Source organism: Tauraco erythrolophus, chromosome 6 (genome assembly GCF_009769465.1).
Source record: "Tauraco erythrolophus isolate bTauEry1 chromosome 6, bTauEry1.pri, whole genome shotgun sequence".
Classification (NCBI taxonomy): Eukaryota; Metazoa; Chordata; class Aves; order Musophagiformes; family Musophagidae; genus Tauraco; species Tauraco erythrolophus.
In genome coordinates this window covers 45,198,264-45,223,754 of record NC_141470.1, presented here as the reverse complement: position 1 = coordinate 45,223,754, position 25,491 = coordinate 45,198,264, and the positions used below count along the sequence as shown (strand labels likewise).

Genomic DNA, 25,491 nt, shown 5'->3' with positions numbered 1-25,491 from the left:
AAATATAAAAATAAAAGGCTTTAAACATACTGTATATACATATATAGCCTTCAGTTTTACATCCTTTCCAACATGATTTTTTTTCAGGTAATAGCTCAGTCTGATCTTTGATAAAAAGAGAACCATTAGAAAGCAGAAAACACAGCATTGTTTTAGAAAACAAAACCATGATCATATCAGCCCAATCCCCCGTCACTCTGGTGTAATATGGGATCTGATTCAGATTTACAGTGGAGGTCGTCTGTACCAGGACCATGCAAACACAGTGGGGCTGTTATAGAAGGGAGTAGCAGGCTTCACTGGTTTCTTTGAAAACATTTGACACTCTGGGAATGGAGTTTAGACGTTTCAGATTAAAAACTTAAATTCTGCACTCGCATATACTGCATATTTCCCAGATTAATCCATTCACCTCAGTGGGTTCACTCCAGATTTATACCCCTGTGCCTGACAGCAGCAGTTGACCTTTGTTTATTATTAAAAAAAAAAAAAAAAATCCCTTTCTTTTTCTCCTTTGTTTATTGTAAAGTGGCTTAGTGTGTGGCTAATAAGCTAACATGTTGTGGTTTTCAGTTTACCCATAAGAATAAGCAGGAAAATAGTCCTTGAGCAAAAGAGTATTCTGCATTTACATTTTAAAAAAAAATTATTATGAAAATCCAAAAAAAATCCATCCCAGGCAGTTCACCAAGGATCAAGGTCAGGTACGTTCGCTCACTCTGAGCAATGCCTTCTGCACGCAGCCCACTGACTTTCCACTTGGGGATAAGGTATCATATACAGCAGGCAGATGCACGAAGAGCTGTACCTAAACACGAACCAAAAATAGTTCAGGATGGTGTATTCCCATGTGAGTAATAATTAACACCATGTCTTGTCCTTGCTTTATAAATTATCCTGATTTAGCTGAAGGCAAGATAATGCAAATAACTGATACAAGCTAAGGATCTATCTCTCTAAGTAGTTTCCAAAACACACTAATGCCTCAGTGGAATCACAGAAAAGATGACTTTTATTACAGAAATGACCTCTGGTTGCTCAGGAAGATTTTGAAAACTTCAGCGTAGGCACACTTTGTTACAGGCTTGTGAATTCTTGGAGCTCAAGTAGCTGTGCTATGGAGGGCTTTTTTTTTTTTGCCTTTGATGTACCTTGTGCTGTATGGGTACCAATAGGTAGACTTACTCAAAAATTCTATAATCCAATAAAACAGCTAGGTCAAAAGCTAAAATCCTGTTGCCAGCTTAATCATTTATTGACTCATGACCTTTTTCTTTTTTTTTTCCTCCATTTTATTTTTAGTGAAAAGTTTGTCTAGAATTAAACCGATTTCTTTTTTGTGGTGTTAAGACTTGTCTTATTTCAGCTACAACTCCATAAAGGCAGAATAACATCCATCACGTCACTAACAGTGTGGCAGAGTGGAAATGCACTTGTGTGCACATTACCTTTAGTGGTTTCAAAGAAACATTCTTTAAAAAGCGTTCTACTGCATAAGGATTTCAACGTCTTTTTAAAGCCAAACAGCTGTTGAATGAATGCCTTTGCTGTACTGAGGCTGAAGAATACGGGATCACATCCGAGATCAGATCTTTCGTTCCTTAGGACCGTAATACAATACTTATGTCCTTTATAGAAATACAGTTCCTTTAACTATTTTTTAATGCAAAAAGCAAAGGTGGCAGCAACCAGTTCAGTCCATCTATATTTTGGTGGATGTACTGTATGCAGCATTTGTAATGGTTACTTAGATTACAATGAGAATTTCTCAGTGATGAAAGCTGGAAATCCACAGAGAGAGGACTCTATTTTAAGAGAGGACTGTATTTTATCTTCCCACTGATTGAATGTTTAATATGGTATGCAGATAGAGTAATATTTGAAGAATGACGTTTTCTCCTCTGCTTAACTATCTCTAGTGTAATTTATGTTATTGCACAACATTTATAAAAATACACAATATATTAATATTCTATGAAGGATATGAAATGTCACACCAGGTTTTTTGGGGTTTTTTTTCCACGTTCATATTCTGAACATACCTACAGCATGTGGAAAGCATCTGGAATAATAGTTAGAACTTTATTATTGCCCAAGGAAAACAGGTAAATTTTCAAAGATCAGAACATTAGCTCTCTTGGGATTAAAGTTTAAAGCAAAATAACTGGCACAGAGTACTTGCCACTGGATACAGAAATGTAGAAAGGGAATTTGTTAATATTAAATAATATGTTTGTAGCACCACCACCAGTATACCTAAAAGGAAAAAAAATATTCAGAACAACAATGTAAACTTTACCAAGAGTCATATTTTACATTCATTAAAGCAGAAATTAAAGACAACTTCCTCTTAAAATTACAACATAATCTTGGGGCTGAAAATGCTGGACCCAAGCGAGCCAATAATAACCGTACAATTCTGTTTCTAGGTGGGTTTGTTGACTGATGTGGCTTTGTAAGCATCTCTGCACAGGTTGCACGCTAACAGCATTTTTCTCTAGAGTTTTCAGTTTTGTTCAGGTATTTTCCACCCATTTCTGTTTGTACACTGAACACGGATGTGGTGTTTCATGAATCTGGGAGGCTGGCAATAGCTGGGGAGAGTTACTTGGCTGCGCTTCTGCCTTTGAATCTTCTGCTAAAGAAATAACTGTATTTCATGAGATGTTGACGCCTCCACTGTAGGCACAAAAACACAATGAAAAAAAATTTACCTAAATCTCATCACCTGAGGCTATCACCCCGCCACGCAAAGACACAGCAAATAGCTAGAAAGTCACCTTTTTAACTTAAAAAAAAAAAAAAAAGAAGTTGAAATAAATGTACTGGAAGGTGAAAAAAAAAATGCTGTCAAAAGCCTGTATTTACAAATGGATAAAAACACATATGTATTACTACTGCCTGACAATGGCGACATGTCAGAAGAATCTGAGCGTCGCATATTGCCTTGGTTCTATATTTGATTACCAAAACCCAATAAAACAACCAAAAAGTGATCTCTCAGTAGCTGTGGGTTGTATAACCTCATCGATGAAAGGGTTGTTCTCCGGGCAATCGGCAAACACCTCCATTTAGCCGCCTTTGCTGATTCAAGGCATAGCAGAGTTTTCTGTGGTGATTTTTCTTTATTGAATTTTTTACACAAATCTTAATAACAATTGCACATTTAGAAAGTCTGTGGTGATTAAGAATAAATACGTGTGGTTTGACCAGGAGAGAGTGGGACAAGGCTCCATGAGCCCGTTGAGGGATGCAAGGTCTTTAAGTAAAGAGCGCAACACCGCACTTCTCTCAGTTTCTGATGTTGTCTTCAGCTCTTTCAATCCCAAAAGCCTTTTACAGGAGACAAGTCATGAGGAGAAAAGCCAGATATCACTGGCACGAAGAGAGCAGTCCGTGAGCCAGGCTCAGGGGACAACCAGCGAGTGGGCTCATGGTGGTCCTAGACCAGCTCCTGCATCAGAGAGCAGAGGCGGTGACGGAGTGGCTGCCCTCCCTGGCCGTCTGCATGCCCTTGAAGGCCAGCGAGGCGGGGATGTCACAGCCATGGGGGGACAGCGGGGTGCCTCCGGCATGCTGCCAGCCATGGCTGGCCATGTAGCCAGACGGGGCAGCGCTGTACGTCATGTAAGGTGACACTTGGGCTGGTGTTGCGTAGGGAGGCATGGCTGGTGCTGACACGAAACTGCTGACGGCCGGGAGGCCGTTGGGTGCCTGAAAAGAAAGGGAAAAATGTTTCTAAGAGAGTAAGACACAGAGGCTGCCCTCAGATGCTGCTGGGGCTTTGTACAAGAACCAGGGCGAGTGGGGATGCCCGGAGAACCACCCATAACCGCTCCCCTGCAGTTCAGGGGCGCAGTGACCCCCATCTGTTTTGCTTTTAAGACTGGCTACCCCGCATCAGCCCGGCACAGCTCTCCCAGCAGCCTGTCCCAAACAGGGACCAGCAGCAGGTGTTTAATGAACACACACCAAGAGCAGGGCAGGAACGGCCGAGCCCTGCTGTACGCCCGCCTGCCTTGCTGCAAGCTGTTGTTCAAGGACTCTAATCATGATGTTTGAGAGCTACTGCTGGAGGTATTTGTGATGAGTTTGTCACATCTCTTTTGCTGGCACCTTCATCCTCTTGGCAATAAGTCTCATGGGCTGGAGCAGATGGGCTGTAATATTTACCCACCTTTCCCAAATTTTGCACGAGTGTTGGCCACTGTGGCGGGGTCCTGGCAGGTAGTGCTGTGGCAGTCTAAGCTGGGTGTGCAGTGACCACAGCCGTACCAGCAGCAGGAGAGACGGACCCATCCCAGCACGTTGCCTACGCCAGCCCCAAAGGAGGGTGGGCTCAGCCCTGAGCTGCAGCGGGCAGGTGCAGGCATGGATCCCGAAGCAACGCTCCCCAGAGCGGAGAGGTAACAAGCAGCTGGTGGGGGTGGAAACATCTTAAATTCTTTGGTAACTGTTTGCTCAGAGAATGAGTCAGAACTAGAGTATTCTTATTATTGATGATGTCTTTTAAACATCTGTTTTCTAGGTACTTGGGATATAACCTTGCAAATGTTCTTTGCTCACAGCTTCTCCTGGTTTCAATAGGCCTTCTGTGCACAGAACAATTGCAGGGCTGGGTCCTTTCCTGCCAGCTATTTTCCTAGGTCCTTCCGTAGACTGAGGAGAAGCGTTTCTATTTAAATAGAGAAGGGAGAGTCCTTCAGTCTGCCACGGTAGGATTTCACAATGAATGACTCCTTATTTAAATAAAAAGCATTTGGTGGTTTATTTCACACCCTGTGAATGCTTCAGCAGAACAGGTACAAACCAAGATCGTTTATCTTGCTTAAGTTTCAATGTGTGCAGTGTTTATGTTTTAGGATTTGGTGTGGTATTTTTTTCCTAGAAACGTTTCCTATCTGAATATGAAAGAACAAGTATCGATTCAGTGAATGGCATCTGCCATTTTTAATCACCTGGTAGAACCAAACCTAACCTGGATAGTGCAGAGTTAAGAAACGGAACAGACTTTTGTTTCTGCTAAAACTTCACATGATGTTAACATTTCACTTGTTCAATTCTTATCTGGACTGCACCTGCCTAAATTGTCGGTATTTACCTCCCTAACAGCACCAGCCTGGTTTCAGGCTCCAGAGTTTCCTACCAGTGTAACTCACAGCCCACTAGCTGGACTATCCTCTCATTGCCACTTGGGAAACCAAGCAGTAATCCTGCTGGAGTCAATATAAACATGTACAGCAATCTAAAACAGCGGGAGGCAGTGACGGGATCCCAGCCACAAGCCTCCGAAAGGTATATTAATTAGTACAAAACATACAGCTGCAGCAGCAATGTATTTGTCATTCCAAATCCATAAACACTTTGTTGAAGCTGAACTTGCCTTATTCTTTTGAAAATTCAAATATGTGACCTGACCTTCAACTCCAATTACACGTTCCCTACTGTGTCTCAGAATTAAACTTTAGCCTCAGCTCTAAATATCAGTGTTTGCAACTATGCTAATTAATACAAACCTTCAAATAGTTGCACTGTAAATTAGTACACTTCTTAAATCACACCGAAAATTATTTCACTGAATTTACTGGAAAGTAAAAAGTGTGACAGGCCCTAAAAAGTTGCTGTTCTCCAAGCTCCCTGCCTCTTCCAATGTGTAAAGTGCTTTTCAGAAGAATCTGAAACAAGAAAAAAGCATCTCTCTATTTTTTCTAGCAAACAGCAACAAAAGCTTTTCACAAAGGCAGTAGAGTCGTTAGAGCCATTTTGTAACACTGGGACATCGAGAGCCACAACCCAAAGGGATCCTGCAGAGAGAAGAACTACAGAAACCCCAAAGGGGTGCTGGAAGGAGAAAAGACCTGCGACAAGTCCCTGAAAAACCTCATAGCCCTGAGGCTCAGAAGAGAGGTTTTTTTTGACTCTGTGAGGCCACCCTGCTCCTCCAGGCTTGCCCACTCCCAGACAGGCTGGTACCAAGCAGTGGGCTGAAGGATGTGCCTGGAAACCTCATTTTAAGTGGGATTCCTCACTATGAGTGGTCATGTCCCGTGAACCCTTGACTGTGTTTTTGAAAGAATTCCTCCTAGGCCGCAGAGGAGGCACATGTCCCGCCAGCCCCCTGTGTTGTCACTGCTCCCATTGACCATGCGTGGCTCTGGGAAAAGTCAGAGTCTTCGTTTGCCACAGAGAAGAGAAAATGCTTCCCATATGCTGTACAGACTGCCATGCTGTAGGACACTCTCCAACCACTGGCACTTCCTCTTAGCGCTCTTTAGAAAAGGCAGATGCTCTAACAACATCTCATCTGAAGAAGAATAAGACCATAAACACGTCCTTCAGAGTTGTGCATCGTGCTGCGTTATGCCAAGGTGAAACACTGCTCAAAGCAGCCACTTTGCCAAGCGCCTCTCCCCACCCCACCGTCACAGGGCAAGAGTACGTGGGCAGTGCTACCCACCAGAAAGGTAACTTTTGGTCCTCAAGAAATTACTTCCTGCTATGTTCGGGCAAAAAAAGTCCCTGGAGCTGATGACTGTGTCTGTAAACGTAAATAAAACACACCAGGGCCAATTTTTTGGCCTAGAGGTTGAGTGGCGCATGTCTCTCCTCTCTTCTGCCAGAAACAGGGTGGCCTCATCCATGCAGGCCATCGGGCAGCGTCCCTGGGCTATGCCCTGCCCAACCCCACGCCAGAGCAGAGGCAGGTCATGTGCCAGTGGGCACGGGCTGGATCTGAGCCAGGCAATGTGCCAACAAGTACTCTTTGCTGGCTTGCCAATGCTCGAGCCCACGTCCTGCCTCCTGCAGGTCCCACAAACAAGGCTGCCAGGGGTTTCTCAGCAAACAGAAATCGATCACTTTTCATTATTCTGGGCAAGTCTGAGCTCCTGAACAGCTCACATTAACTCAGGGATTGTTGATGAATATTTAATCCAATCATATCTGTGTTCCTCTACTTCTGTTTGTCATTGCCTGGCCTTCCTTAGTAGGGTCTTATGGCACGAAGTAAAATGAAAGTGTCTGAGCTAAAAATAAGGGAGAAGCTCTAGTTTGTTTACAAACAATCGTCTGAATTACACTGGATGTAACAACTTGGGGTTTTACTGATAAAACAGATGGAACTTGACTAAAGATTCACTACTTTTTGTAAAATCTTCATTTAGAAGCGTACCTATCCTGATTTATAACAGACAGAATGACCCTTTTACTCCCCACATCACCACCCTTTAGGTAAATTGCAACTGAGATAACTGATGTTTTTATAGTGTCTAGCTGTTTCGGAAGTGAGAGGGCTCTTGCCCTAACTGCTGAGGGCAGGACCTGGAGACAGTTGTGTCAGGACCACCAGTTGCATTCTGTCCCAGGCCACCAAAGCTGGAAAGCTGTTGTCACTGCCTCGCTCAGTTAATGAATCATTTTATTTCCAGTGCTACAAAGCTTTACCACTCAAACCCAGGATGATGTGAACACCGGTAGGTGCCTTCAGCCAGCTGAGCAGGCGGCACTGGGATGGATCAGGACTGGCCCAACAAGGAGCATGGCTCTGCTTCAGGGGAGGTCAGAGCCGTACCCCCAAAGCAGCCAGAAACTTCCTCTGGTCCAAATTTAAAGCTGGGGGGATAGGGAAAACCTCACCTTGTAAAACTATGCTACTAAAAAAAAAAAAAAAAAAATTTCATCTCTAACTTTCATCAGTGAAGGACTTGACCCAATAATTTTAACCACAAGTTTTCGCTTCTAAGCAGCTTTAGATACAACGTGTGGGTTATCAGAAGGGTTGAATCTTGTCTGTCAATCTGGCACTTTTTACAAACATGACATTCACTTAAAATAAATGGAGGGGATTAAGTTCCATGACCCTGTATATACTGGGTGAATAATTCATCCTGCAGTATTTAAATCAGAGGAAATGAACACCAAAATCTAAACATTCATAATTAAGAGTGCAAGAACCCCATGGTGTTTATGGATTTTTAAAACCCTTAGAACTTGTTTTAAGTGCAGAGCTTCTTGAACCTGGTTTTTAAGTTTTATAAATATTTTTTTTCTTAATTTAAACCATTGCTTTTTAAGGGAAATCTAATTTTTAAAGCAAACAAACAAACATGCACTTCTAACTGAACAAAAATCTCTGCTGTGCAAACGATATGGGTTCCTGCCTGAAAGTGCTTACTGTCCAGCTTCTACAAGGACCAGAGAGAAACATTTGCTCTGAATTGCTGCTTCTATCAATGTCCTGAAACAACTTACAGGGTAAGTATTTCCCTGTAATAATAATAATAGATAATTTATAGTTAATAATAATATAATAATAGATAATAATGTAATAATATTATTAATAATTTAATAATCATAATAGATAATTTATAATTTTAGAGCTGTATTCAAAACCTAGAACACAGGACCTCTCATCGATTCACAAACTCAGTTAAAAATGTTCTCTCCAAGATACCTGCAAAACAACGGTGGTTGTGTCAGGATCACAAGTTGGATCTGGTGCCTCTCTGCCCAGCTACTGCTGATACACACTACTGCCAGAGAAAGGAATGTCCAGGCCAGAATTCAAAGCCAAGGTGGGCATAGTCTCTCTTCAGGTCACATAAAATGATGCTGCTGAAACAAATGGACTGCATGTATTATCACCAGTGAAGGGATTGGTTCAGTAGTCTTAACGGAGGCAATTTTTAGACACTTCAGGTGCAACACTAACTAGAGAATACTTTTGTTGTCATTGTTTTCAGTCTGTTTGGGATTTGGGACACAGCGGGGGTGGGTGGATGAAAAGCGAGTCTAGAACCAAGCTTATGTGAGATTGTCTTTGAAAGAGCAGTATCCAGTAGCTCTTCGGACTGCTAAAAGTCAAAACAATTCCTCTCCAAACCAGAGATAAGCCCAACACACCCACCTTGATTTCTCTTATGAAGGTTATGCTGATATAATGTGTCACACAGCTTCAGCCTCCTCTCTGTTACATTGTAAGGAGAGACAGAACACAAAATTTCTGGACAAACTTCCCAATCAATTCACATCAGACAAACTATCTGAGTGTTTTTTTTCCCCCTGCCTTGGCCCTATTACAACCAGAGGAACACACAAGCTACATTCCACTTACAGACACGGTAGTGTAAATTCAAATTCTATCTTGTAATTAATTGATATTATTTTGGTTATTTTCATTCCTCTCTCTACATTTCCTTCTCTACCTTTTGCTTCCCAGGTATGTGTTCTCTAAGTATAAAAATTAGACCCTCTCCCTGCAATCCATTCCCATACAGCTTCTAAATGTTTCAGAAAATGACCCAGTCACCTACATTCTCTCAGAAATACCATTCAAAATCATATATCTGCATTTACGTTATTTTTTATTATTAGCCATAAGGCAAATCTTCTAATTTCAAGTCTACAGGAATACAAATGAGAACAGATTTGACGTCCCAGGTGGATGCCACCTCAGTTTTATAGTTTAAAGTAAGTACCCAAAAGAATGTAAATGATTCTTCCTATTTTAAAGTTATGATTTCCAATTATTTGAATCACTTGCCAATTGTAATGTAATTGTTACAACATTTTATTAAATAGACAACTGATTACATAGACTAAGAGTGTATGTTTTGTAGAAGTGTTCTATATGTCTAAAGAAAAAAAATGTTTCTGGAGAAACGAAGCAGGCTTCAAGCTTGAGTTACCAAATTCACCAGCTCTGATGAGTTTGGACAGTGACTCAGCCCGAACTACTGGAATCAGCAGAAGTTCAGCCTGCGTCAAGACTTGGGGAACACACCTCTGGTGAATAAGGTTGCTGTTGTTTCTCAATTCTAACACTGACTTGGACGGAATGAATCCTTCCTGTACTTGGATCAGCAAGCTCAGCGCGTTGCCTTGATCCTTCAGAACGGAGCCCTTCCCCGAGAGCAAACGAAACAGATCTGCAAAGGTATCACAACCGCTTACTGAGCGCAGCAGCTCCCCAGCACAGCGAAGCGCTGGCAGTAGCTTTAGCTGCAGGGACGCTACGGTAGCTCTGCAGACGGACACCCTCTCGCCGCTCATTTTCCAAAATGAAAAACTTAGAACAGCTTCTAGAAAGGCTGAATCTTTTCTGAATGTCCTGAAAACACGGTCACAAAGTAGCTCCTGGAGAAGTCATTTTTTCCACAGCAGGGGAAAAGCACAGCAGGGAGCAGAGCTGAATATCTAGACCTTCAATCAGAAGAGCAAATTACCTTAAAAACCCAGAGGATATGTCGTGATCTTAGTGACGCGCGCATAATCAGTCAAAAAGGTTATGGCAACAAGACTAGGAGCAATCAAACACAAACTGCAAACATAAAGGAAGCAAACATGCTAAATCTTCCTTTTTAATTGGAGGTTAAATATGATTTATAAATCAAACCAACATATGGGATCCCAAGGGAAGAGTAAACAAATTTTCCAAGTAAAACATCAGCAGCAGGCCTGTAATGGAAATCTCATTTAGGAAAACAGCATTACCTAAAGTTGTAAGTAATACACCTATGTTTTAAAATTAATAACCTTAAATAGTATTTTGGTAGAAATTGTAGTTAACTAAATTAGAGCTAAATTCTGAAGCTGCTATTCAGTGCTCCAGCATCAATGGGAAAAATGACATGATCCTACAAACACTCATTCAGATCAGTCTCACTAAAATTAACATGACTACACAGGTAAGTCAGAGTTACCTAAAAAATAAGGATTACAAAAGTGAGCACTGAATAAATTTCTCCAGTTTATGATAACACTTTTTATAAATATTTTTGAGAAAAATGCAATGAAATTGCTAAGATGGCAAGACATATATGAATAAGCTAGTCAGAGATGACCCTGCAAACCAGTGTTTGCTGTGTTTTTATAATGCTGGAAAAATTCCATGCAAAAATCTTTTCATAGCTCATATTAGACCATATATCTATATTCTTAGATGAATGAACTTCTTTTACTGAACATATCCCCCCCTTCCATTTTCTATTAATTTCACTGCAAGGAGAAGCGAATAGAGCAGATTCTGAAATGTGAGGACACTGTCACTAAATAATTTTGACATCCAAAAAACCTTGAACAGAAAGGGGAGCATTTTAGTGGGAACATTTTGTAGATAGGACACTACTTTGAAACATATGCCTTTATTTTCAAGAAAGACTGGACAGTGGTTATACACTGGAATTGAGGAGCTTTTAAAATTTAACACATGAGCAAGGGGTTTACAGTCCATCTGTTGCTCAGCTGAGCTGAGCTGATTCCCAGAAGACTGAGCTTTGAAAATTGGAAAGAGACCTTTCAAGAATGGAGAACTACAGTACTTCTCTTTCACTGTAAGTCGTACGAAGCACTGCTGGTATTCTAGTTGAAGTCACAATTAAAACAGAGTTGTTTGCATGCTTGAGTGCTTTAAGATTCCAAACATAATTAGTTACCCAATCCCACATGGTGTCTCTTACAAAGATGCCATTTTCTTTACAGTTATTTCTCGATACTAAATTCAATGCATTACAATGTACTGAAAATCACACTACTTCCTTCTAAAATAATGTTCATTCCCTTAATAATGAGCAGATCCCATTCCCTGTGTTTAATGTGCTTTTTTATTAACTTAAAGTTGTTTCCTTTACTTATAGGCATCCCCAGCTGCACTGAATAATACAGAAATCAGATAATACCAATTGAGTGTTTTAACTATAGTTGCGACATGCAGCAAGATCACTCTTAATTATATTTTCTTATCAAATTTTAAATCTCGGTCTCTTCAGGGAAATAAAAACCCACTTTTGGAAACAGTAATAGTAACTTGAATTTACACACCATCACTGATTTTTTCCTAAAGGGGCCAGGGGCATTTTATGTCTTTTCCAAAACAAACTACAGCAGAAACAAAAGTAAAAAAAAAAAAAAAAAACACACTTTCTCAGAGACTGAGGAATCCACTACACAAACAACAGAGGAAAAGAGAGGTAGGAGAGAAATGCACGATGGAGACAAGGCGGACGGAGGTTGCTGTAAAACCTAAGCACGCTCTGAGGGAAAAGGAGGAAGCAAGGGTTCCCAATGCTTCTTCAGAAGAGTGATGGGTTTAGATGGTTTTCACAGTGGAGTGAGATCTACTACATACGGCACACAGTAATATGTCCACCTAAAATGCCTCCCAAACGCAGATTATTGTGCAAGGTCTGTACATTCACTGAATGGTTGCTTTCTATTCATACTCCAGTTTAGGAAGAATGATACAAATGGAAGTCGTTGCCTTCCGATGCAGTCGTTGCACCAGAAGGTGCTGAGTCTTGAGTTACATTCTGTTATTTAGCAAACCTCCCAACCGGACTACCTCAAAGTGGACTGAAAACAAATTCTGTTTGCCGTGAGCACAAAGCTTAATTTTGATGACAAAGACACAATTTGATACTCCCTTAGACAGATACACTGTGCATACGAGAAGAAAAGGAAAGTTCAGAAAAAAATCATGCCATATAAGCAAACTCCCTTGAGTAGGAACTAACAACAGATTCCCATAGTTTTAGAACAGATTTGCACAGTAAGTCTGCCTTAGTATTTTGGCAAAATCTGGACTCGGGCAGGGCACCCATGGACATTCAACAAGCAAATACACTAAAAGGAATAAACATTTTTTCTTTCTACGCTGATGGTTAAAAATATAATGTTTTAGCAAAAAGTTCTATGAAAAATACCTTCTTAAAAATATATATATATTTCTATATTGTTATATTATATATTTAAATATATTTAACAATATATTGTAATTTCAATATGGTGTTATTTAAATGAAACTGAGTTTGGAAGAAGGAGACATTACGGACATAAAGACATCAAAGGGATTCTTAATGGCTACAAGCTGGGGAAATATGGGGTCAAACTGGTAAAGTCCCCACTTTCTCCTCTTCAGGGAGAGCCGAAACAGTGGTCCTTTGACTAACAAATCTCTGATGCTGCAGAGGCAATTACTGGGAAGTTGGTAAGTTAAGGAGGGTGAAATCACCCCATCGATTATTGGACAACCATCGTCATTATGACTGGGTATGTCGGCAATTCCTGAGAGGTGATAAATCACCACAACAGACACATTCAAGCACATCATACAATCTTTATCTACTTCCCGCTCTACTGCAAGCAGCAAAAGACTGAACAGATCAAGTCCTATCTAATCCCATTGCCCCTGGCACCCTGCTCCTTGGCCATGATAGGTATCTCCAACCACTCTGGCTTTTCAGTCCATAGTCCTGTTGGTCATAGCAGAGCTTCTGGTGGGTTGGGGCCCTTTGAGCAGAGGGTGCTCAGAGTGCAGTTTGAGTGTCATTATACCATTCACTCACCTCTCTGACTTTCTTTATTAGTTTCATCCGGGTGGAGTGCCCTGAAGCCATGTGGGTTGGTGGGCAGGGCACTGTGTTTTGGCCGTGGAAGCAGGTGGCCAGTAAGAGGCAGGTCTCACAAATGGGGTTCGAATGGGGTGCCATCCAGATCACCTGGGAAGGAATCGGGTGCATGTAGTGGGATCAGCTCATGCCCCTCACCCACAACATGCAATGACATGGATGCCTAGACCTCGAGCAAGCCGTGTTAGTGACAGTATTTTAATAACAGGCACCGGTCTGGAGATCCTAATGAGAATGACACAGAACCAGTCAGACTCCAAGCCAAGGTCTGAACCCCTGCACCAGACAGGAACTCTGCTAACAATTCTGCTAAGTACTATGGTGAGAAAGCAAGTAAGCACCTCTCTTCAACACCTTCCCCCCCACCCCAGGTATGAGTGAGGGGTGGGAGGTCTGGACCTTTATCATTGGATTTTGCACAGACCCGTAGCAGGAATCCAACTGCCCGAATCCAGAGTTAGAATGTAAAATGCCAAATGAACAATCTGCTAATTATTTTTTTTCAATAAATAATCTGTGTAGGGTGATGTAATTGCCCATAACATTTAAGGTTACATTTTTGTCTCGTTCCCAAAGAAGTTACCGTATGTTGTGAGTTCTAAGCACTGCAGATAAAAACAATTACAGATGCTTTGGCCACTGCATATACAGTTCATTTTTCATCTACAATCGAAGATCAGGAACTAAATATTTACATTGCCTACATTTTCTGTGCAAATAATTGTCCCAATTATTTGCAACCACTTGCCCTAAAATGGAGCCTTCTCTTTACGTGCTGTGAGCACGTGGAGCTCATGACCGCTAATCAGGATGCACCCAAAGGACAGGGAGTGCTGTCCCAGCAAAGCCGAAAAGTCAAGCCACTAACTTCTGATGTTCAGCTGAGGCAGAGGTGAAGCAGTTGATACTTTGGGATCTGCCCAATATGTTAGAGGAAGACTTCACTCAAACCATGTTCACAAGCCCCTCTGAATCATGAGGAGTGTTTTCAGCATCTCCACTAGGTTTGGGCTCAGGACTCCGAATAGCGTACCCTTTCCAGGAAAGAGCTTGCACTAACCACTTGCTCTTAGCCCCCTGCCCAGTTACAAGCTTTTTGCCATCAATGAGTATCAGCTCCCTTTGGCAATGTGCACATCTGCTTCCTGCAATGCACACAGCAAATAATTCTGGAAAAAAAAAACGTTTCCAACGCTATTTGCCTCTCAACAAATCATACAGACATACATCAGATCTTCTGCATTTCCATACATGTGTAAACAGAGACTGCACTTTTTTTGGTTTGCATATCCACAACGTTCGTTCAGAAAGTCACAAGCATCAGATGTCTGAAAACTGCATTTTAAATATGATACATATTTATTAAATGTTTTGATTTCAAATGCAGGGTACAAACGGGTTTGTATTTCAGTGAGGTCAGCTAATTTTTTTTTATCTAATGCAGTTGTCAGTATAAGCTGTGTAATGCATAAAATACTCGGAATGTTCATATGTATTAATAATATATAATTAGCTATAGAAGCCATCCTCCCAACACCACATTGAAAGTGCCTCTCAGTACAAATACTGCTGTGCAACTGAGCTCTGTATGAAATGTGTATGACCCAAAACTATCAATCTGTCAAAAAAATCTATTTTCAGTTTGCTCTGTTTGCAAAGCTGTATGACAAATGTGTGAGTACGATGCACTGGAAAGATATAGTGCAATTGTTTATGTATAAACAACGACTTGGGACATCCGATAATTAAAAATGAATAGAAACTTGACAAGGCATCTCTGTGATTTCCTGGGGAATGTTTGGTACAGAATCACAGTCTGCCAGGTAGAGCTTTCAACTCCTCAAACCCCAATACTGAACAACATCGCAAACAAAGGCCCCAGAGACACCAGGAAATTCATATTACTTAAAATAAAAAATGTTCCACATGTAGAGGTTCAGTTTTGTGTTAAACAAGTGTGATTACATGTTGTTGAGGCAAAAATCTGCAGTCTTTCTGCCTTTTTTGCGGAGTCCTTTCCCAGGCAGAATTCCCACTGATGTGTGAGACAAGGGGTGAAATGCAGCCATTCGAACCCATTGAAGAGATCAGCCTTGGCTGTCGGCTGACAAGTCTGGGAGGTCAATAAGAGTTTCACCTGAAAAAAGCCTACAGGATCCAGTGTGTTAAAACAAATGTATTTCATTTAAAAGGGAGGATTGAATAAATATAGTTTAAAAGTACGGAAGACCTTGTTCTTTGGACTCAATTTTTCTAGTCTTTTTCATGCAGAGGGAGTTTCCATGGGATTTGTTGAGAAATGAAATACTATCTTCCACAACTAAGGCTGTAGGAACAAGTCCTTCACTTGCCTGTTACCTATGGAGCTATTTGCAATCTGTGGACAGGTGAACCTTGAACGCTGCTGATGCTTAAAATGTATCACTGATATTTGTTGGGAACAGCAGAATTCCCTGTCACTCACACAAAATCCTTTGTTAATGTGCTTCAGAGCACATTCCCTCTGCTCCTGTTGTGTAATTGGAAAGCCTAAGTAAAACACGCACGCTTGATTCCCTGCTGCTCTACTCCTCTTGTAGGCGCCGCTGACTTTGGTAGTACAGACATAAAACTGGAGTATTATGGAGCAGTCACTTCTCTTCTCTGGGGGAAATCTGCTGTCTGCCTTCTTAAAACCCAGCTTTTTGAATTAGTTTTGTCCAAAGGAGATGAGGAAAATAGCGTTTGCCCTGAAGTCCAAAGACAGAGCCTATTTCACTGTAGTCCTTCTGGCATATATATTATGACTGTGGCTTCCCCATCTTCCCATCATTCCAGATACCCCTTTGATGGATTTGTGCAAATGAACCAAAGTTCTCTCCTGTCCCCTGCTCATCTATTTACACTCAAAGCAGTACACAGTGCAATAAATAATGAAAAGATCCAAAGACATCAGAGACTTTTGGTGAGACTTTACTCTCACAAACAGTAAACTCACTGCACTTCGGCAAACAGACCAGCAGTAAGTCAGTGCTACATACAGCAAGAATTCAGTTCATAAATTTCACTTTGCACCTTGTTGGACCAAATCTTTTGGCAAAAAAAAATGCTGCAAAAACTGCAAAAAATAGCATCTTCACATTCCTTATTTGACATGACTTTTTTCTGAATACTTTCTAAATTAGTAAGGTGGTAAACTTGTGACATATGAAGAAATTAATGTACACATGAATAAATTCTCTAATAAGCAAGTCTAAATACTACATGAACAGACTGATCTATGTTAGAAATTTCCAAAGCTGAATTCTGTTTACCCATATTATTACGGAGAAGGGGATGGGGGGAATCTCCTCTGAGTCTTCTTTTAGTGAGCAGGGTTCTGAAAGCGACCTTTTGGATAAATACTTTTTCACTTTTCTGCCCTTTTAAACTCTCTGGACAATGTATTTTGATAAATGAATTCCATTTTATTAATAGTAATTTGCTGCACTTTTAAATGGCAAATACGTTTCAATTACATTTATCAGGTGGTATTTCAGGTCGAACAAAACTTTAAAGTAAGACTTTAAAGAAGAACAGTGATATATTTTCAAGATGAAAGCATAAATACTTAAAGAGGGAAAAAAGATTAAAAATAGTTTCCAACACCAGCATTGAAAATAACCCGGTTTACATAACATTATTCCTCAACACATCTGTTGAGGTAAATGAGATCCCATCAGAGGCAATGCTTTAGAGCCTGGGAGCCAGATCCTGCGAAAGCTTCAGCAGAATCGTCTGCAGAAGGCCCAGCCCGGAACCTAAGACAGCACAGCCGCGGTACAGCTGTTCTTAACAGAATAATGACAAGCCGTTTCCATCATTTTTACTAAGACTGCTAACACTTTGTTTGTTTCGGTTTTCAAGAAAATTGTGGAAGGATGAATATTACCTCTTAATCTAATTCTATCTTTAACTGTACAGTCATGGCTATACTATGGTGCACGTTGCGATACGAAATGAATAATAATGGGATGATAGAAAAATGTAATACAAGACAAACAGGACAGCATTAAGGGCGGCATGTTGTTTGTAAGGCAATATATGTGATAAAGTTCACTTTTGGGGCCTTTTTTCCCACCCTGCCTCCTTCACCTCTTTGCTTGCAAGCATTCCCACAGTTTGCGCTTCACGTCTTGAATCTCAAAGGGTCTCATTCAGCTACCCTCAGCACCAAACACAAGCTACAAAAGACTCCTTGACATGGAATCCAAAACCAGACACAGAACTCAAAAAATATGTCCAAAGCCTCTGTCCTTGAATGGGAACACACTGAACAAAGATCGCGGTTTTTACAAGCGAAACAACTGAGGGGCCGGGAAGTCAATACATCTGAGAAACCTCGGATGCGTTTTGAAACGTTTCCATCGCACAGAAAAAAAAAAAAAAAAAAAAGTTTTCAAAACCTGTGCTTTCCCGACTAGCAACAGTCGAGTCTTTTATAGCTTTTCTCCTGGCACGGGATTTGATTAGCAAGTACAAAGATGCAGACAGAGATTTATTAAGTAACAGTTATATTGTGTTGTAATTAAAACGTAGGAAATTCGCCGCCTACTTAAGCGTTTAAAAATGCTTAATGTAGGAAGCAATTACACCTCATTTTCGAATTATTCCCCTGCCTACAGAGCACGCTGCGGGCAGGGCAGAGCGCGGCTTTACGGGCGGCGGTAGGACGTGCCCGCTCACACGGCCGGGGGCTGCGCGACCGGGCACGGCCCGGCCCGGCCCGCGGCGGGGTTCGCGTTCGGGTCCGGGCCGGGGACAGAGCCCCGGTGGGCGGCGCGGTGGGGTCCGGTCGGCGGGCGGGCAGCCGGCGGGGGCCGGTGCGCGGCGATTGCTGGGCGGGCTGTGCCGCAGCGGCGGGGGCAGCGCCGGGAGCCCGGGGCGGCCGGGATGCGGGCGCTGCCCGCCCCGCCGGGAGCCTCTCGGCCAGGAGAACGGCGGGCTGGGGGCTGCCGGGGGACTGCGGCGGCTGTGCCGAGGAGGGGAGCGGAGAAAGGAGCGGAGGCGGGAGCCAGGCTCTTCCCCGACGCCGCCCGTCTTGGCGGACTCGTTTACAGACCAAGCCCGAGGGAAGGCCGGCACCGGCTCGGAACCGAGAGCGGCAGCCCCGGGCAAAGGCCAGAAGCCCGCGGCCGAGCTCAGGGGCCCTGTGCATCACCGCCCTGTCCCCCCTCTCTCTTTACCTGGCTGTACTTGGCCTCCTGCTCCAGGGAGCTCTTCTCCAGCCCGTTCACGGCGTGCTGGGCAGAGGGGGGAAAGCTGTTTCGGCCCAGGCTGCTCCATTCCTCCACCTTGGGGCTGGGGTAAGGCGAGGTGTCGCTCACTGCTGGGAAACACGGGGGAAGGAGGAGTTAGAGGCAGAGGTCGGGATGCGCAGCGCTTTGCTCTGGTCTGAAGACGGCTCGCTCTCGCCATGGGACTCGGTCTGTGGGGCAGAGGTAAGGAGAAGCCTGTCTCTCGCCCCTTAAACCTCGCTGAGCCTCCCGGAAGCCCCTGGAGAGGGTGATCCGAGGGCAGAAGGAAGTCGGGTCCCTCCGTGCAGCTGATGGCAACGATCGTCAGCCGAGCCCAGAGCTGGCTGAGCCGCTGGTCCCCGCACTGGCGTCTCCCACCCCGGCACTTGTCCCCCGGGATATCCTAAGGGGTATTTACGGGAATCGCCTCGTATGTGTGTGTGCGCGCGCGGGTCCGAGGACAAACGGTGCCCTCTGTTACAAATAACCCTGACACTGCCGCAGATGAACTAGGCTCCAAACAAGTTTTGGGGGGGAAAAAAAAAAAAAAAAAAAAAAAAAAGAAGAAGAAAAAAGGAAGATAAGAAAGAGGGGGGAAAAAGATAAAACTCCTGTTATTTAAACTCACATCAGCCGCGGCAAGGGAATACCGGGCTGTTTTGCAGGCGTGCAAATTCCCCGGGCACCACCGGGGAACCCCGGGGGGAAAAAGGCTCCTCCGAGCCCCGGACCCGGCCGCAGCGGAGCCCGCGGGGTTGCGGGCCCACCGGAGCCGCCGTGGGAGCGGGGTTCCCCGCGACACCACCTCACTCGGGCCCTCGTCGAGGTTGGGGCAAGGCACAAATTTGAAGTTGTCTTAAGAAATCGAGCTCTCTCGGTGAGTGCCCTTTTCTGCTGATCTCACACTTTCCCATGAATAGGGGCTTCCTTTCCGTGTCAGCAAGGTCAGTTTATCCTATAAATCAAGGGCGAGCAGCCCCCATCTGCGGTATCGGCCGCTCAGCAGCCCCGGCTCTCTGCTGGGAAGCGGAGGAGGGGGATTTTATGCTGCAGAAAGATATGTGCAGCTCCTAGGTCTGAGGGAGACGGGGCAGATACCAAGGCACCCGGCAGTATCGTCAGAGGCCCGCCCGCCTGCGAATGTGGTGTTAATAAAAGAGCAACTCACTGGAAAAAAAAAAAGCAAAACCACTCCATTTCTCATGTGATTGTAATGTTCTCATTCTTTTTAATGTTCATTGCCAACACCACCTCTCCCTAGCGCAGAGCAGAGATCGTCAGGCAAGTATTTGTTAACGTCGACTCAGAAACATGTTTGTTTGTGCCAGTGCGATCTGAGGATAAAGTTTATATCGTAAAGTAGAGAGAGAAGAAGGACAAAAAACATATATATTTCTGTACGCGCAAATATAAATAAAGCATACTTGTATGTGTGTGTGTTGCTTGAAAAAAAATAGCACATTTTGGAAAAAAAAAGGAAAAGAAAATTATTCTGCAATGCCTAAAGGATGAATTTGCATTTGAAGTGTTGCTGGAACCGGATTGTTGCCGTTAAAAACGCAATGAAAACAGAAATCACAGCCCCCACACACACACCCCCCCTCCGCTAATTGGGAGGGAAGAGTGGGACACAGAGATCGCTGTAGGCGAAGGTTATTTTAGACTGTTGTTTTAACCACATTCACTGTTAGTTCACTGGCAGAGACCGAAATGGAAAAAATGTCCCTTTCTTTGCGGCAAAGCGTAGCGAGCGGCTGGGAGACGCGAGGCAGTTTCCAGACGGAGAAATAGAAAGAAGGTGGAAAGGATAAAAGAAGAAAATCTTAGGGGTTTGGTTTTCCTGGACCACCGCTTCGGAGGAAAATACAGCATCAGAATGCAAGCAATTAGGTGACATTTGAACTTCCTGCCGGAGCAAATTTGGCCTGATTGCGAAAGCTAGAGAAAATGGACTTCTCGGTAACGCCAAGGCGGCGCCTGTGACTGGAGGGCGGCAGCGAGCCCCGGCCGGGACCGGGACGGCCGCGGGGCCGGGGCTGAGCGCTCCCTGGGGCTGCCGCAGCCCGGGCCGTTCCCTCCGGCCGAGGTCTCCGCTTCTCGGGTCACGACGGCAGCGGTGACCGCCGGTATGTACCGTTTGCTGCTTCGCGTACAGCCCACTCCGGGATCTCCGATCTGCCCGCGTCCCGAGGCACATCCTCCGGTAAGCTCAGTGCCCAGGTCGGGCTGGGAAAAACGCGAGAGTTTTCCCGAGGCAAACCACGAAACCTCCTTCCGACCTTCGGAGAGGAAGGAGCCCAGGAGCAAAGGACCGAAACGCTCCGGCCCTGCCTGGCTGCCGCTGCGGCCCCGGGTCCCCCCTCCTCACCTTGGTCTGTGATGGACCGGATCCCCAGGATGTCCGTCACCGAGTGGGAGGACGGCCACGTCCTGGGCATGGCCATGGTGCTGGGGATCGCGGGCACCCCGGGAGGGGTGGGCACCTTGGCTCCTGCAGCAGCGATGGGGCTGGGGTAAGAGTAGATGTGGTTGTAGGGCAGAGCAGGCTGTGGGGGCGGCTGGTGCTGCTTGTAGGACTCGTAGTGACTCTGCTGGGACAGGTTCCCGATTTTGTTCCGGAGGATGCGGCTGATGGAGCTGACCGACGGCACGTTGTACTTGTCACACACGCCATCGGCCAGCAGGCGATCCCGGATCTCCCAAGCGAAGATGCCCGGATCCCTTTGTTTGTAGGTCCGGATATGTTTTACCACGGTGGGGGTGGTGACCCGAGGCTTGCTGCCTCCGATAGCCCCCGGTAGGATGGAGCCGGTCTCGTTGTAGCGAGCCAGGATTTTACTGACACAGCCGTGGGAAACGCGGAGCTGCCGGCTGATGTCACACGGCCTGATACCCAGTTGCGCCAGTTCCACAATCCGCAGCCTGATGGCATTGGGCAGGGGTCTCCCGTTGACAAACACCCCGCCGAGCTGGTTCACTTCCCCGAAGGCAGGTTCTGCAAGCGAACACACAAACACACCCGTCGGACATGGCGAACGGCTCAGAAGGAGGCGACCGAACCGCTCCTCGTCGCAAGGCAGATGTCACAGCTCGGGGACACCCCGGGCCACTCCACGCACGCTTCTAATAGTGAGATGTCCCCAGAATTGGAGGGGGGGGAGCAAGAGAAAAAAAAAAAAAAACAAATTAAATAAAAATGAAAGAGAGAGAAAGAAAGAGAAACTGTGGAAACAAATGTCGGAGCTCTCCAGACTGTGCATCGAGCATGTATCAAAAAAGCACATTCCAACGATGAAAAACGAGATCGCCCCAACAGACAAGTCAGCTTTATTGCCACAGGAGAAGGGAACACGAAGAAGAGAAAAGGAAAGGAAAAGAAAAACATTTTCGAAGTCGTGGGGGAGGGGGAGGAAGGAAAAGTAGTTGAGGAAATTCTTTTACATCTTGGGAGAGGCGAGGGCAACGCGGTGCTTCTGAGTCGCGACTAACTTTTTGAAGACTGTTTCTGGTGCTGTTAGCGCCTCTCGCTTAACAGCACAATTACACCAGGCTGTAAAACAAACGTGCTAAAATGTTAACTGCTACGATCGGTGTCAGGAATAATATACAACGTGCCACGGGCTCCAGCCATCCACTCGGCTGCGATCCTGCCTCGCGCTCGCCTAATAACATTAATAATAAACCGAGCAGTCATTAGCTTTTCTCTCTTCCCTGCTCCTGACCCCTAATGTGTTCTTACAACTTGTAGGAACACGAGCAAAGTCAATAAGGGAGCTGCGGCGGCGGCACATGACGGCGCACGGGTGCTCCCCCTCTCTTGACAGCACTTGAACCCTCCTGCAGCTCCCAGCCACTTACCCATTCCTCTGAGCAGGACACCTCTGGGGCTGCCCTAAATCCCAAACGGAGACCTGCGCCCGGACACGGGCTCGCAGCCTCCCGCGCTCCCGGCCGCGCTAGCCCCCGAGGCTCTCTGATCTCCACCGAGGAGGCAGCAGGGGCGTGAGGGGAAAAGGACTACAAGGAAATCTGCTTCTCGACGAGAGAGCCTTGACTTCTGCATTTCAACCTCAGGGCAACGTGGGCAGGGCTGGGCTGGGCAGGACGCCGCGGCCCGTCGCTCCCCCGAGCCCGCCCCCGGGGGCGGCCCCACCGCCCAGCCGCCCTCCTAATGGCCAGGGGAGATGACGGACAGCGCGGCGCTGGCGGCCCTTCCGCTCTCCTCGCGGGCGTGCTCGGCACCTGGGTCCCCGCCACCGCAGACATGGCTATTTCATACCTGCCCGGCGGTAAGTTGCGCGGAGAGCGCAGGTGATGCTGGGATGGTGCTGAGCGAGGCCGGCACTGCGGTGGGGCATCACTCGGACTGGGGGGGGGGACACCGGGGGTGGTGGGTGCGGAGCCCCCGCGGGGCCGGGGGCACCGTCGGGCGCCGCGGGGGGCAGGGCAGGGCAGGGCACCGCACCGCACCGCACCGCACCGCCGGGCTACTGCGCCGCCCTTCCCGGCATGTGTGCCAGGTAATTGGCCGGGGAGGGGGCGTCGGGGCTTGCGGAGGGGTTCTTCCCTTTGCCTGACAGAAGCAGAGCGATTCCTTGGCACACGCGCGGCTTCTCCGCCGTGGGCTGTGCAGATGCGAGAGAGAAGCTCTTCCTTGTTATGGTCGTCTTATTGTAATAAAGCACTTTTTCACTAACTAGTATTTCACGGGTGGTGTACGAGGCGGCTGTGAGCGAGGAGCGTTGAGTTATTTTTGGTGGAAATCACCAATCGGTTGGGAAATCAGCTGCGACTTCTCTTGTCCCAGGAGGAGACGGGGCTTGCGGCGCCCGGGCATCGGGATGCTGATATTCCCCGGCCATCAGAGACCGGCTCGGTTTTTGTTTTAATCCTCACGCTAAATATTGCCCCGCGCTTAACTGTAAAATGTCAACGCCTAGCAGCTGAATCCGTCTTTTTCAAAGACACTGCTACATATTAACAGTTAAAAGAAAAACAGACAAAGCTGGTAGGAATTAAAGTATGTGTGGGTCACGGCGTGTTTGTGTATGAGGAAGAAGTGTTTGGTTTGGCATTAGGTGAGCCTGATCTGTGGGCTTGTGTGTGTGCCTCTTACATACATCTCACGTACATCATGTTGCACACAGAGATCATGGGCTTCGAAGCTCCGACTACGAATTTATCACGTTTTTCTTCATTTTTTCTTTCCGAGATTCTTTTTTGCTTGTTCTGTCTGTTTGTTTGTCTTAAATAGAGTCTCGAAAGTACAGGCTCTATCATTAAATAAAACGTGAAAAGAAATAATGTGCTGACCAGAGTGCTCGAAATATCGGCAAGTAAAATATGAAATTTATGGCGCTGGTGTGTATGAACAGTATACAAACATTATTTTAATTGAAATGTTTGTAAGATGTTTGTAAGAAAAAAATAAAATTAATTGAGCTAGATTTCAGAGCCTGCACGTTTCGCAGTGCACTTGCAGAGTTAGGAATAAGTAAGCTGTTGCAGGAGGTCTCTCAGAAATTAATGGCATGTTGGAGACGTTTTGTGGTGGAAAGACGGCGACCGTGGTTCTTTAGCAGGTATCTATTTGATCGGAATATCGGCGAATACTTCTGTTTCTTCCACAGGGATTTAAAAAAAAAAAAAAAAAAGCAAAACACAAAACGCGACACAAAACAAAACAACCCAACAGCAACAAATTTTCTGTGACAATTTTGTGCTTATTTCAGAAACGTGAGTTACCCATTCAGAATATCACACTGGTAAGTTGTGCCGCTTCCTCCACAGATAAAATTTGTCCTACAGATAGAATTACCTCTGGTAAAAGGGATCACCCCCCACCCCGCGCAAATGCCATCGTCCGAAAGCGGCGGCATGCTGCGCAGGCGGTACTCTCAGGCGTTTGCCGGAATCCTTTTCGGTGTTGTGAACCGACTTGCTTTGGATATTTTTAAGGCAGGAGGCATTGAACTAGTGGGACCCGGATCCAGCCTTTAATTAAGTCAAGTATGTAATTAAACAATAGAAGGGAGCGCACGGCCGTAAAACTTCCGATCCGCATTAATAGCGTACTTCTTCCCGAAGCAGAGTCGCCGGAGCGGTCCCCAACAGGGCTGCTCTCCCGGGAGACCCACTTCCCCGCCCGCCAGAACCCGGGCTCCCCGCCCGCCGCCCGCCCGCCGCCGAGCCCGGCCGCCTCACACACGCCTTCCCGCTCCTCCCGTTGTTCCAGCCGGGTCCGGCGGTCTGTGGCCGGGGGCCATCTCCGGGCGCACGGCTGGTGTGAGCCCGGCCCCGCGACTCCTGGACCCGCTCGGCGCCCCTGAAGCTCCCCCAGGGTTGCTGGGATGCTCAGGCGTGACCCTGCGCTGCTCTCCCACGCTGCCTCGGCCGTTTCTCTCCCCATCTGTGCCTATTGTGCTCACAATTGTGGCCTTTTCTCCCCCCCCCCCCCCCAGCCCCGCCGTGTCCTCCAACCTGTCTGTTCCCTCTCCTTCCCTCTCCCACCCCTCCACCCGCGAGCCCGCCTCTGATCTCCTGGATATTTGGTTTCTTTCCCTTTCTCAATGTGTGTTCCTGATGTGGTCCTGTCGGAAAAGCTCGTTTACTCTGCTCGGGTCTCCAGTGGTTTAAGGATAATGTTTATCAGAAGTGAACGTGCTCAACTTGTTTCCATTCGACTGCTGAGTGTGGGCTGAAATACCAAAGGTCACATCTACAGTGAGTCGGTAGAGGGCAGGGGGAGCCGAGAGGAATAGGAAAACATTATAATATACAACAGCCTGGTGATCGCTTCTGACCTGCCTGGCAAAAAAGATTTTTTTTTTTTT

The 25,491-nt window shown here is 45.6% G+C and overlaps 1 protein-coding gene across 1 annotated transcript; it reads right to left on the bottom strand.

Moving 5' to 3' along the window:
- Positions 1–3,459: 3,459 nt before the first annotated feature.
- On the bottom strand, positions 3,460–25,067 carry PAX9 (paired box 9). The gene is made up of 5 exons (XM_086613619.1): positions 24,734–25,067; positions 21,027–21,653; positions 18,608–18,750; positions 13,341–13,493; positions 3,460–3,714 (listed from the first exon to the last, which is right to left on the bottom strand). The coding sequence occupies exons 1-5, from the start codon at positions 25,065–25,067 to the stop codon at positions 3,460–3,462; spliced, it is 1,512 nt and encodes a 503-aa protein (XP_086469745.1).
- Positions 25,068–25,491: the final 424 nt, after the last annotated feature.

What these genes read in the sequence shown, in the direction of transcription:
- PAX9 (XM_086613619.1), bottom strand. Translation starts at nt 25,067, where the DNA reads ATGGGGAGAGAAACGGCCGAGGCAGCGTGGGAGAGCAGCGCAGGGTCA. An exon ending in CGACTCTGCTTCGGGAAGAA is followed by an intron (nt 21,654 to 24,733) that starts GTACGCTATTAA and finishes GTTCGCTTGCAG; the next exon opens with AACCTGCCTTCGGGGAAGTG. An exon ending in TAATAAAGAAAGTCAGAGAG is followed by an intron (nt 3,715 to 13,340) that starts GTGAGTGAATGG and finishes CTTTCTTTTCAG; the next exon opens with GCACCCAACGGCCTCCCGGC.